General features: G+C 43.7%; 1 protein-coding gene; it reads right to left on the bottom strand.

Annotated features, from left to right (window-relative positions):
• Nucleotides 1–7,785: 7,785 nt before the first annotated feature.
• On the bottom strand, nucleotides 7,786–10,933 carry GSTUM_00003856001 (uncharacterized protein). XM_002835059.2 has 11 exons: nucleotides 10,773–10,933; nucleotides 10,612–10,684; nucleotides 10,434–10,528; nucleotides 10,338–10,377; nucleotides 9,832–10,285; nucleotides 9,516–9,775; nucleotides 8,964–9,443; nucleotides 8,730–8,891; nucleotides 8,411–8,663; nucleotides 8,275–8,359; nucleotides 7,786–8,208 (listed from the first exon to the last, which is right to left on the bottom strand). The coding sequence occupies exons 1-11, from the start codon at nucleotides 10,784–10,786 to the stop codon at nucleotides 8,040–8,042; spliced, it is 2,085 nt and encodes a 694-aa protein (XP_002835105.1). The 5' UTR covers nucleotides 10,787–10,933; the 3' UTR covers nucleotides 7,786–8,039.
• Nucleotides 10,934–14,388: the final 3,455 nt, after the last annotated feature.

The following is a 14,388-nucleotide window of genomic DNA, read 5'->3' as shown; positions in this document are numbered from 1 at the left end:
CACCTGATCCCCTTTTGTCCTTCCCAAGGCGTAAATGATGCGTTCTCAATCATCATCCCAGATTCTTGGGTTTCGTTCAAAGTAGTCTACACATTGGGTCAACCAATGGTAACCGCATTGACTGGTCCTTCCTTCAAAAAATGGAGGCGAGTCTGCCAGTCGTTTAACCATTTGAGCCAATGCTTCTGCAAGTACATCAGCTGTTCCACGCTGTTCAGGGGTTAATCCCCGTTTGAATCTAGATGGTCCTCCTCCACGTTTTCCTCCATTTCTATCGTCATCTCCATCATCACTCCCATCGTCCGGGTCACCGCCCGGTATTAAAAAGGTTGGAGGTTCTCCTTCTCTCTGTTTCTCTTTATCTTGAGGAGGGATTTCTTAAGGTTCCCCCCGTTCTGCAGTCTCTTCCCATTCTTCTGAGACTGATTCCAACATAGCATGTCGACCACCTGGTTGTCCACTATCTAGTACCTTAAGCTTGTTAAGAACTAGTGATAGGGTATCGGATATGTGGGCTTGATCCTTCTGGATGGTACGGGTAAAGTCGCTATACCGTTCTGAGTCCCTTTCTTGTCTTGCGGCCAAATTGGATATAAAGGTTCGCATTGTGGTATTTTGTTGGGTTTGTTGTGCTCTGAACTCTTGGAAAGCACATTCCAGGGTGAGGTCTCATTCTAGAGCTTCTTACTGCAGTTGGGTGGTTACCCCTTCATGATGCTCTTGTCGTGCATCTTGTGCAGCCAATTTGGTGGTAATCTCCCTATTGATTCTTTCTTGGATCTCTCGGACATTCGCTTCTACCATTGTACATTGACACAACATAATAGCAATGTCATTGTCATGTATATCTTGTCCTTCCAACAGTCGTTGCTGGATGGCTATCAGTCCTCGTGCATTGGTTTGAGAATCTGCTGATAGGGGGTCAAAGGCAATATTGGCAGTATCAATACTGGTTGATATGTCTTGTCGGATTTGACCTATGACAATTCCTACTCTGGCGGCAAGTCTTGCGAGATCTACTGTATGGATATTTGAACATGGTGTGGTAGATCATGAAGCAGGAGAAGGGGCTCTTGAGGATGGAGGGATACTGTGAGCCCTGCCCTCTTGTCCTCCAATAGGTTTCCAAAGAGCAGGAGTGAGAGAGGAAGAATGACTGAAACTTGTAGAGTGATCATCTCCCGAGGTATCCATTGGTTCTCCTGGAAGGATCTGTTTAGGAGGTTGAGCCATCTCTCTTGCTCGTTTGCCAGCTTCTTTTTCTCATAAGCGGGCTATGAAGCCCGCGTTCTGGGAGGTTTCTGTTTAAGTAGAATATGCGGCGGGACACTTGGTGTCCTAGCCGCGTTGTGCAGTAGGAGGAGATAGATCTTAATGGGAGTTCGGATGAGTTCCGAGTCTCCATGCTAGAGGTATAGTAGCAGAGAACCTGCTGCTAAGAGAACTTTCCTCGCTAGTATCCCAGTCAAGGAAGGGTTTTCAACTGAATTCTGGTCTATACCAGGTTTCATATATTCTTTGAAATTGTTCCTCCGTAGGAACTCAGTTGGGGTCGGTATACCACGAAGGAGCTTCTTGTAACAGAAATGATACTTCTGAAAGCTTAAACTGACTAGAAAACTCTTGACCGAGAGATGGCAAGTGAACCTTAGTCGGTGGTTTGAAAATTGAATTGGTTCAGGATAGTTCTTCAAGGGTATCTAGGCCGACCGTAGTATCAATAACTTCACTGAAAGTGTGAATTGAACCCATGCAAGTGGTAACCGATTAGAGAGCCTTGGTAACAAGGAGATCTAACAATATACTGTTAGGCAGAGACAACTTGATAGACTTCAAGATTGTTTAAACCAATCCAGATTCGTTTTTGTAGACGGAGATTGTCTAGGAAGGCTCAGACTTAGCTCATTTCGTTTATGACTACTAGGAGCGAAGTAAAGTAGGTAAAGTAGGATAAAATTGTAAAAACAATATTATATTATTAAGGTCTCTTTTCCGTTGCTTGATGATGTTTAAAGCTTGGGAGGCTCTTCGATATTTATATTCCGCGTCTGAGTGTTCGTGGACTACATCTATTTATCATACAACTATGTACTTCTTTAATCGTAATTCACAACGTCAAGTTTTCTTCCAAGGTGCGAGCACCTGTGGACCCTGAAAACTATCACACCCTCTTCAGTAATTATGATATTTCTTCTTAGGAAATATACTGTCTCCAATAGTAATATCCTGATTAGCAGAGTCTTTAGACTTATGGCTTAGTTCTTAAGTAGAACTGAGTTGGCTCCAATTGTCTTCGCCATTGATAAAATGATCAGTTTTATCCACAGCTATATCTGCAAAGGTGGTCTTCATTACAACCATCGTAGGTTGTTTGACTCCGATCCTTTGTAACTCCATATCCAACCAATAGATTTTCTTTGGATGACTTCCTATTAACTGACAGGAAGCTATTCTACCAGATTGGTAATTAATCCCTTGGTCGGCAACCCCTGGTTGCTCTCTGGATAGTAGGTTTCAGTAACCATTGTAGTCTTGAGAATCACCCTATGATTACAATGTGTTCCGAAACCCAGTTGCAACACTCTGTGAAGTTCGTTGGCTTCTTTTGTAGTATCTTTTGGAGTTCTAGACTCTTCTGGTGAATGTAAATGTATTGGTCTCTAGTAGAGATCCTTTACCATTTGCTACCATCTCTTTGTGCGAAATCATCCCATTACTTACAGCTCATTCCAAAGATGTCATGTCTTTGAAGCCAGGTAAGTCTCTGAGTAGTTGATGGAATCACTCCGTTCCACTTCTCAGACCTAGCCGAAGGTCCCCTCTCATATATCCTGTGAATAGGATCCGGTTGGACAGACGGCCACGATGTATCCGGTGTTATTCTAACACCTTCAATTCTGTGGTAATATAGTCACAGGACGCAACTGAGATTAATATATATGATGACGTGCGGGCCCCGTAAGGGAGCCAGAGTGGGGTGTTGGAGACCAGAGATTCCGTTTCCGAGTGGTGTTACCCTACTTAGGGTGGTTTCTAGGTATCGGGTTCTGGTATTCCTAACAGATACCCATGATTTATTATCAGTGATGCTGATCCCCGCTTCACCGCCAGATTCTGGAAATAAACCTTGACTTCCCTTAGAATCAACCACATTATGGCTGCTCCTGGACATCATAAGACTAATGGCCAAGCAGAACGAAAGATCCGCGAAGTCAAGACTGGAATTAGGAATATGATCAATGAATAACAAACTGGGAACCAGCCCTCATTGAGCTCGCCATATATATTAATACCGGATATTCAGACACCTTGGGGATGTTTACATCCAAGGCAATCTTCGGCCGCCAATACCCTCTCCTACCTACAACTCTATTCAAGAACTCCTCAGTCCCTGCCTCCAATGACCACCTAACCCGCTATCAAGCAATTTGGAATAATGCTTTCCAAGCTGTTAAAGCTGCCCGATTCCAGCGCACCACTACTGCTCAGAAGCAACGACGCAAACATGTTCCTATTCCACCAGGTGATATGCTCAAGGTACATAGAAACATGTTTATTACCAATGTGTAACGATCCCTCTCTGGATAGTTAGTTCTTGGCGACGGGGAATGATACTTCTCTTTCTGTCTTCTTCGTTCTTTATCTTACCATAGCTCTAGGCCTCTTCCTACATTACCGATAGTACAAAACCTCTGTCTTCTATCGGGAACGCCTATCGTAAACTTTCTCTAACTCATCTTCGTGAAGGACTTTTCTTGGCGTAACAATAACGGTGCAATAAAGATAAAGATCGTAAAGATGTTTTATATTCGTTAAAGTAATAAGTAGGAAAAGTACTTAGAATAAAGACTGATGAACCTATCTTCCTCGGCCGCCTCAGCCTCCTTATATAGTATTCTTCCTGCTCATAGTCATGTGACCTAAAGTGGTCACATGTGCGAAACCAAATCATAACAAACTAGTAATGTGACCAAAGTGATCACATGCTCAAAACCCATGACCTCATAGCGAGGTCATGTACAAAAACTCATAAACCAATCATAACGCAATAAACAAGTCATATGACTCGACTGAGTCATATGCGCGAAGCCCATGACCTCATAATGAGGTCATGTGCGAAACATAAATCATATGCGCAAGGCTTACCCGCAAGGCACACTCGCAAGGCATACTCGCCAAGCGCACGTCCTATGACTCATACTTGAGCTATGTGTGAAAGCATCACAAATCCCACACATAACAAATCATATAACCCGAATGAGTTATATGCGCAAAACAACAACATACCTGTGACTCATAACCATGTGTCACGTGAAAACCTTTTTCCACGCCAAGCCACCTTCATGACACAATGTTGAACGAAGCAAGAAACTACAACCCTGATGGTGAGGACCTTTCAAGGTCTTATCTTTTGACGAGCATACAGAAAACTACACTATCCAGATAGATAGACACATATACTACCACAATACTACAGTCTTCTACGCCTCTGCTGTCAAGCGATTCCACCTAAATGACAACTCCAAGTTCCCTAGAAAAATCCACTCTCAACCCGCACCTATCATCAGTGATAAAAAGAATGAATGGGAAGTTGAAGAAATCTGAGATCACCACCTTTGGCATGGAAATGATCAATTCCTGGTCAAGTGAAAAGGATACCCGACGAGCGAAAACAACTGGGAACTACTAGAAGGACTGGAGTACACCATGGATATGGTGAACAAATGGTGGAAAGACAACAGGCCAAACGAATTCCTCCCTCCGATGATCAATTACATCACAATGTGCTGGACACCAATGATGCCAGAGACTGAGCGATGGCAGATGGAACTCGAAGCTAGAGATGGGTTTTGGGCACTATACTTTGAATCAGAATTCAAAAGTAGCGATGAGGAAAGTCAGGCTATGGAGCATGCTCTTGATAACCTCATCTGATCACCACCCTCCATCTAAATACCATAACGATATCAAACTATGCGGAACTTAATATGAGGCTACGACAACAGCTTGTTGGACTTTTATTGAACCACGATGTTATCCAACTTGAAGACTACTTCGCCATCCTCTGGGTGGACTACTGTCCTGATTGCGATAACACTTGGGTTGATATACAGCATGAATCTGGTATTCGTGACTACTGTGATTTGTATTTCTGTAAGTCTTAATGTTTTCTTAGGATTTCTTCATGTCCCTGGTATGACACTTTTGATGAAGAGCTGATAGCAGAAACTGAAGCCTTTAGTTTCTCAGACTCCACTTTTGATGATTATTAGGTTTTGTTTGTTTAAACAGTTGTTTTGTTTTGGGAAATGTAACCGGTACAGGTACTCAGTTATTGGTTTTGTTTTATGTTTTGTTTTAAGTATCGCTTTGATACTTGGTTTGTTTTAAGTATCGTTTAATACTTGGTTTTGTTTTATGTTTTGTTTTAAGTATCGTTTTGATACTTGGTTTGTTTTAAGTATCGTTTAATACTTAGTTTTGTTTTATGTTTTGTTTGAAGTATCACTTTGATACATGATTTGTTTTAAGTATCGTTTGATACTTGGTTTTGTTTTATGTTTTGTTTTAAGTATCGCTTTGATACTTAATTAGTTTTACCAAAGTGTATTAATTAATACCTTTGATTAGTTTCATTGATGCTAGACATGAACAGATTTGTGTATTTAAAGACCACTTGTTTCTACGATAGAAAGGCAGACTTTGACAGATAGTATTTCAATATACTTAGTTGAATGGTTACTTCTTTGTTCCTCAGTACACCCTTGAAGCCTCCTTTAGTTCTCAGCTCTTGCCTCCTCTCTGGAAGAGCAGGCTACCTGCTAACTATCATATCTATTACCGATAACGTGATTAGCACCTTGTGAACACCTTACATTCACTTACTGCTTGCTGGCTTCATACTAGAGGGGCTACAGATTCAGACCATGGAAGGCACTGGGTTGTTTGTTGGTCTTATAATTAGTTCTTGTACAGGCATGGCTTGGAGATGGCAGGTATGGGGCCTTAGACCTAGTTAGCTTGTAGTTAGTGGTATACTAGTTAGTGGTATCGCTGTGCTGGTAGGGGCTTGTTGTATACCTGTGTTGGCGGTACAAGTTTAAATAAAATTGAATTGAATTCTTAGTACCTTTCCTACTTATTATTTATACCTTTATGAATATGAAACACCTTTACGCTCCTTACTATTATCACAATATTTGTTACTATTATGATGAGAAAACTCAACACAAGGAAGAGTTAGAGAAAGCTTACAATAGAAATTACAGATGGAAGACATAGGTCTTGTACTATCAGTAACGTAGGCATAGGCCTGAGAGCTATCATAAAGAAGAAGAAGAAGAGAGGTACCGTTCCCCATCACTAAGTACTAACCATCTGAGAGGTGATCATTACAATAGATTATACTTAAAAATTGAAGTATAGAAATATTTCCCTCTACCACAACTATAATGGAACTTGCTATTTGTAAAATGTGAAAATCATCAATCTTGAATTGAGATTGTTCATCCCTTTCCTGTTGACATATGTTTAAAGATATTTGTAAATAGCAGAATTGTAGGCCAGATTATTGAAAATCTAATATATTCAGGAAAAACTTATCAAAAGAATGTCTTTTGTTATAAATATCTACCACTCTACTATAAATTGAATATATACAAGGATGAATTATATATATTATTGGAAACAAAATACTATATAATTAAACTTATGAAATAGTATAACTTAATTTTTAAACAAGTATATAATTTGATACTAAACAAGAAAGAGTTATCCCTATCCTAATTGTCTTTGATGAATTACAGGCTAAAGAAAAATACTGAGAATAAAAAAACAGAGTTTTAAAATGCCATGGTATTTTTATATCTACCAAATACTCCTTGGAAATTTTAGTTTAATACAGAAGAAAAAACTGAGAATAAGTGAAAAATACTCAGTTTTTCCGACATGCCAAATAGTGCCTTACTTAAATTTTCACTAATATTAATTTTTCAGCTGCTTGGATTTATATGTATTAATTTAAGTTAATGTTGCCAAGTCGTGATCTCAAATCAAATCATGGCAGCCAAACAGCTCCTAAGCTATTTCTTAAACGACATGGGATAGGATCTGCACGAAAAGCTGCCCTCATCTTTCAATCTTCAGACCGCAATGGATTAAGCCAGAACTAGCAAGCATGATCACAATAGGATCACTCTGCAAGTGTGTATTATTCAAACTTTATAGTATCAACTGTTGTAATATGACTTCCAAATATGCATCGGTTTTGTCATTGACTACGACAGAAAGTTTTAGTACGTGCTTATTACTTGCTGAGCTCATTACATGGTTGACTACAGTAGAGTTTCCTCGGAAACTCTACTCGTATCTTATAACTTGCTTGGTTTCCTCCCTTGCGTTTCCCTTCCCTTTAATACTACATTGTGTAGTATCGTTGTCGTTGGTTTTCTCTTCCTCTTCCGTGAAGTGCATGTTGTGGATGATTGTAGCACGCTCTCAAGTAGCATAAATAGGGCCCAAAAGCCCCCCGGTAGAGCATCAATAAAGCAAGAAGTACAACTTCAAACAAGAATTACAACATTAACTTGTATCCGGATTCAAAATTTGCACGTAACCTTACACCCGGAGCAGGACACCTTGCAACCTCCAAGTTTTCGTAAAGACAACTAGAAATTCGGTCAAACGGGCTCCAGGCCAAATCGGGCAGCAACGGGAAGATCACAAAACTAGACACAATAGGAATAAAGAGTTAAAAAGTAAAGGGAAAGGTGCTTGAGGTATCATAAGGTATCATAAAACGTTAGCATTTTTCGTGAACCTAGGAAACCCCGTCAGGAATTGGGGCGAAAAGAGTGCGAAATAGCGAAACCATAAAAGTCTACAATATTCCGCGATATTCTGAAGATCTCCACCAACTCCCATTTTTAATTTATCCACCCGGCAGTCATTGGCAATGCGCGTTCTCATTCACACATAAAAAAGCAGTCCCAACAATCTATCAGACAACACGATGCAGACCCATAGCCTCATAGGGGCCGCTAACCAACGGTGTTTACAATCTCCGAAGCCCTAGAAAGAGATTCGACCATCTGTTGACACTCCTTTCTTCGCCGTATAGTATATTCACTCTCTTTGAGAAGGGAGTCAAGTTCATCAGACTTATAGAGATTTTCAAGCAGCTCGCGTTGCATTTCTTCTTTAGTCAACCTGTGAGTGGTGTGCGGTCAGTATATAAACACATGTGGTTTTCAAATAGAAGCATTAGTAACTTACTGGACAAGATTAAGCATGATGGCTTTCGGAACCATGTCGATTACAGTTCTCCTCACAATGTTGTAATAGGAACTGATCAGCAGTTCTAGATCGCGATCAGCAAATCGTTCTAAACGCTAAATGTATACAAACTTACTAATAACCTCAACCTCAATTCCTTCCCTTTCCGACAGCGTGCCAGATGCCTTCAAGGTGGCTGGGGGAGGTTCCATGGCAGCCATCTTCTTCTTGTTCTTGCTGGCGAAAAAGCTTTGGAAGAATCCCTCAGGTGTAGAGTCCAAGGACTGGGGGTTGGGAGAATCTCTTCCGCCAGGGAGTGGTTTTCCAGTCTTGGGATCGACTTGGACGGGCTTTGAAGCATTGTGTCTGTCATTCACAATAGCCATTGCCTGCGACGCAATATCCGGTCAGTTCGAAAATGCGGAGCAAACACCAGATGAAGGCTTAATAATTACCCTATGGCCGTTGAGGAAATCCGGATGTCCGGTATTGATATAACATGCCTCCATAGCGACTAAGTCGGTTACCAACTTGTTTGTTGGAGACATTGCCTTCTTGAAGAATGCAATAACAACCTGATGAAACTTCTCCTTGAGACTTGGATAACGTCTAAAAAGCTGTTAAAAAAAAAAAAAATCAGAATAAACCATTATACAGAAAATGTCTGGAGTGCGTAAAAGAGCACCAACCTGCTTCTGAAGTAGGTGCGCCAAGATTCGGACCAATTCATCATAGACCAAGCTAACACACTTTAAGCTAGGATCCTCTAACCTCTTGATTTGCTGCTTCACGATGAGCTCGAAGGCAGTCGTTCCCACGAACAAGGCTGGCGATGAGCCGGAAGAGTTGTAAAGAATAGTTCGGATATCAATATCCTTGACTTGATCAAAAGGGTCTACAGCTTTCACGCCATTCGCATACAACTCATGGAACACGAAACTGATACGTGCGCCACCAGATAATTCAACACTGGAAAGTTCCTGGTTGTTACCTTCCAAAACTGTCCGATACTCATTGCAGAACTCGGTAATGATATTAAGAACGATATTGGCACTGTTCCCGAGTAAAGAGTCGCCAAGCGAGGAAAGCTCAGCGCTGTACTTCTGAAGAGACGAGGAGATACGAGCTTTAATTTCTGGCAAGGTTTGTTTGATGTGCATCATCAAGATCTACATGATAGGACTCTCGATCAGCAAACGAAGGCAAGCAGGCAAGCAAGCAAGCGATCAAGTTCTGTTTACCATATTCAATTTCCTTGCAAGATAGGGCGTTCCGCAGTAGGCATGCTTATTTCTATAAGCACGGTGCTCTTCAAAGAACCGCTTCTCATGCTCGAGCGCTGCCGAGATTGCCTTTTTGGACTCAATGTCACGCTGACCACGATTGACGACGGGTACGTAACCCAGCCGCAGAGGAATAATTCTACCAGCAAGGATATCAACAACATCGGTTCCCTGGTCCATCAAGTCAATTTTCGTCAAAACACCAATTGTTCGCTGACCTATCGTTCCACAATCAGCCAGGTTCCCCTCCACATTTCAGGCAGAACTTGCTCACCCTCTGGATCAACCTCTCTTGCCATCTTCAGACCGTCAGAGTTGGCCAAATCGGTATTGGCCGCTGTAACTGCCAGAATGATAGAGTTTGCCTTTGAGATTTGCTTGAGAATCATGTCCTTAATCTGTCTCTCGATATCCTTTGGTTGGTCTCCAACTGGAACTCTTGTCATACCTGGAAGATCCACCAAAGTCAAGGTTAAAACGTTGGGTGAATAGATCCTGAGGCCGATAGGCAGAGGAGATATCCCTTGGTTCCGGCCCGTCTTTGCGTCGGTCTCTTTCACGATTTCTTCTCGTATTTTGTTGAAATCATAAAACTTCTGGCCGGGGATGTGAAGGAATTCGCCCCACTCGTCCATATTAGCGGCGGAATCGCTGGACTTCATCACAGCTTCCTCTTTCGGGGCTCCATTTGCTTTAGCCAGCGCGGGGCGATTGACAAGTTGTAGAACCTATGATTGTTTGGTCAACTCTCGAAAGTTATAGGGTAGATGTATGCCTTACAAGAGGTCGTCTTGTAACAATACCAGTACCTCGGGGGAGACTAAAAAATTATCAACACCTTCACCAGCAACAGCGAGCACGATCTTCTTTACTCACAAGTCTCTGCCGACGATGTTCTCCAGCACAGAGCTTTTTCCGCTAGACTGAGATCCAACCACAACGATTTGAGGCAGATCGATGGGGTTTTGTACCTGAGCACCAATATAAGCCTCCACCTGAAAAAACAAAATGAAAAAAAAAGGGACGAGAGAAATAGGGGGGGGAATAAACATACTCCTACTGTCGCAAACACATCCTGTAGCTTATTCACAAGCGTAATCAGCCCAGGGTCGTTAACGTTTACGCTGCTATCAAAAAGTCAATCTTGTGGAGCTTCGAGAGACTCTTTGTTCAAGAGTCATTTTGAAAAACAGAAAAAGGAGGGGAGATCCGTACGCTTGTTGAGCCATAACGGGTCGGATTAAGAGGCAAAAGGATGGCTCCTTGAAGGGTCGGCGGAGTGGATGTGAATATGCGATGGGTGCAGACCGGTGGAGGGGGTCGGCTCGTTGGAGAAGCGGAAAAGATTGATAGGGTTTTGCGTACGTAGGATGATGTGGCTCGAATGCTGTTGGAGCTGTGGTCTGTGTGTCTCTTGTTTACCAACTATGAGTGGCTATAGGTCACGTGAGGGGGGTTGACTACGAGGCAGGGGCTGGATTATCAATTTCCCTCTTTGAGAAAAATTTTGGAGAGGATCTAAATATAAATGACCGATTCTGGATAATTAACTTTATCTCTGTTGGATGACATTCCTTTTACCCTTGCGCTTGCCAGGACTACCGTACTGGAGAGTGCCCGGCGGTAATTCTCCGGACCCCTTGACTTCCGCGTCATGCAACTTTATTATATCCCTTCCCTTAGAGAAAAACCGATATCCCAAACTCCCATCTCGATATTTCCTCACGCCCAGCCCCCCCCGAGCGTCTAGCACGCATCACCACGCACAGTGGTATGGTACAGGAGGGGTTGGTATCACTGATGAGAGTGGGATGAGAATCCCCCAACCCACACTCCACCTGGACTCTCCACCGGGACCCCCAATAATTATCCATGAGAGGCTCACGTCCTTCCCCCCCCCAATCTTTCTTTTCTCTGTGCTTAAAGGGTCAGCCTAAACGCAGCGCTTCGGTTTCATGAAGAGAAACTACCTTCTAGAAGTCCCCGCAACCTCAACGCCGGCCTCAACCACGTGTGGTGCTGGTACAGAATTCGTACAAGTACCTGTACCAGGAGATATGTTTTTGCGCAAGACAGGGGTACCGGAGTTAATCAGCAAAATAATCCCCGTTTCTCCGCACCTTATTTACAAGTACATACCTGTACCGGTACTTGTGCTACTAAAGATAAATTTACCCCCCCCACACACTCTCTCTCTTTTCCGCGGTACCAGTACTTGCCCAGTATATCAAAGTCGGCAGTGAGCGCTTCTGAGTCCCCGCTAGACTTGGTTCATCCTTCTCATCCTGCCTCCTGCCCCATTTTCTTCACGGCGCGCTCGGGATTTCCTTGAATTACCTGTGGCAGTGCAAAAAGATTCAGTTTGTATAAATATCATACTGACCACAACAAGTACTATTACTTGCACAGTGCTGAGATACCTTAGGAGGTTGGAGGTCTAAATATGTCCCAAACAGGGATTACAACCGTATCGTAGCACTTGTGGATTTCGCCTGCACCTATTTTGGTATCCCTCCTTTACAAAGCCCTGTCCTTATCCGCGGTCTGGCCGAAATCCAGAGCAGCGGCGGCAGCAGCCCGTACGGTAGGATGGGTGCTAGAAGGTGAGAAGGGAGAATTCGTCACACCCCAACTCACACCAGCATTGAAATTCATTCTCACACACGAGCCACAGATGGGGTCAGGAGTTTTTATAGATTCCCTGGTTCCAAAGATGAGTAATTGGGGGTTTTCTCTTTATTATTGGCGAGGAGCTCATGGTGGGTGTTAACAAGGGTGACAATCTCAGACTTCTCACTTTCTCGCACCCATGCTCCCCAGCGGTCATTCCGAGCAGCGACCTACCGGTAACTATCCGTCCCCTCGCCTAATGCTACAAGTACAGTACAACTCCGAGCCAAGATCACTGTAACACTCATACCCTACGATACTTGTAGGTTCATCTTGAGCTAAAAACGGACACCATTAAATTTTCATCCTCGCAGCCACAAGAATCCCCTGGGGATCCCCCAAACCCCTGATCTCCAACGTGGGGTCTTTGCCCTGCAGTTTTCTCCAATGCCAGTACCGTAATACTCGTACCGTAATTAGGTATGTGCTATCACCGGGATATAGGGCAGTCTGAACTTTTGGTGTCGGGTTTGACGACGTTTGGATATCGGTGTTCAATCCGCTCTCGGGCTGGCAAGGCACCGACTGGTACCCGTACTGTGCTTGTAGACTAGTATCGTCGCACTAGGAGGTCAACTTACCATATCAGCACTGCGCGTCAGTTGGGATACGGCAGTCCCGGACACTTAGTCTACTCGACTAAGACCGACCCTCTTGTTCGATCTGCTTCGTGATGATAGAGACAAAATTAGAGACTTGGCATAAATTTGTGTACTTGTATTGAATGTTCTCCCGCTAGAAAATGCACACCTGCCCTTCTCAACCAATAATATTCACTCGATAAGGGATTAGGGTTGATATAATTGAAGAGGGGCCGATTTTGAGTACCGGTATTTGGATGGAGTTCGTTTCCCAAAAAAACCCCTGTTGTTGTTGCGAAGCGTTCGTTCTTGGTTTTCACTTTGGGGAGCGTCGATTTCAGACGCACGGCACCATACCGTGAGATACCGGCACGATACGGTACGCTTCGGCATCGCATGCAACCATGTAACGTCCACGTCCCAGTGCCAGTACCAGTACTGTAGAGCCCAAACAGCAAAATAGCACTTTTCGTCTTCGGTAGCTTAATTGACTGTTTCAGAATTCCAAAGCCCCTCCCTTCGAGCCGTGCTTGCTCTCTTTTCGATCGATAAGATTGTTATCTTCGCAGGAACAGGCTCGTGTCCGGTCAGTTCCAATATGCACTCAGGCATACCGGTACAGTATGCGGTCCGGTCAGCATGGGTGCCTCTGGTTATCATACCGGTGTGTGCCGCTGCATATCGTAGCAGTTGTCTTGCTGCTGTACGATATGATACTCTGTGGGAGGAGGCATAACTTGCGGGGAGGCCGCCCTGTAGAAGGGGCTGTTTCACCGTAGCCAACCGACTGATAGCATACTACCCGCATGATTCCTCCGGCAGAGTTCGAAGACGGGCGAACAGTTGTAAAGAGCGCTGCAGGGAAATTAGGACCAAATTATGCATCTTGAAAAGTTAATGCCAGTTCTACTGGTCAAACTGCAAAACTCTAGTGATTGGGCGAGCAGCAGGTGAAAAAAACTCCAACGATGATCGAGTAGTGGTCCCCAGCGCCCACGGCACGGCACTCGTATGGGCAAACGCATTAACGATAGGCTATAACAGGCATTTAGCTCCTGGGTCGAGAGAACCTTTCTCCAGCGCCAGCTTTCGAGCGCATCTAATGGACGCTGGATAGGTCCAAACCAGGATAAATTAGAGTGCATCTGCCGGATTTGTATGCAAAAAAAAGGCGTTACACCCACCCAAGTCCTTCAACTCGAATACTTGCAGAAACCTTTTTCAACCCTGAAGCTGAATGCCTCGATTCTCTCCCGAGTTTTTATCATCGCCTGGGGGCAAGTCTCAACTTAGGATCACTTACTTTGTCGAAATCTCGTCACACTGCGTCTCTACCGCTGTCTCTTGTCGTCGTCATGCTCTAAAATGCCCCAAGAAGAGAGGGCAGCATTGCTCTTTGGTGATAGTAAACCGCTCACTTCTCACATCTGACCTTTCATGAGATTTTTGCTGTCCTCGAGTTCGCTATCTACCCTTGCAATGGTCCCGTTCAAGGTTCGCAGTCGCGCTCGTTAATAGTCGGGCAGAAACATCCGGATGTGTCGGCGGGGCTTCCTTGTCTGTGCCCCTCCCTTGCGCAC

Source organism: Tuber melanosporum, assembly GCF_000151645.1.
Source record: "Tuber melanosporum whole genome shotgun sequence assembly, scaffold_1, strain Mel28".
Classification (NCBI taxonomy): Eukaryota; Fungi; Ascomycota; class Pezizomycetes; order Pezizales; family Tuberaceae; genus Tuber; species Tuber melanosporum.
The sequence above is the reverse complement of the archived record's forward strand: the minus strand, read 5'-3'. Positions and strand labels throughout refer to the sequence as shown.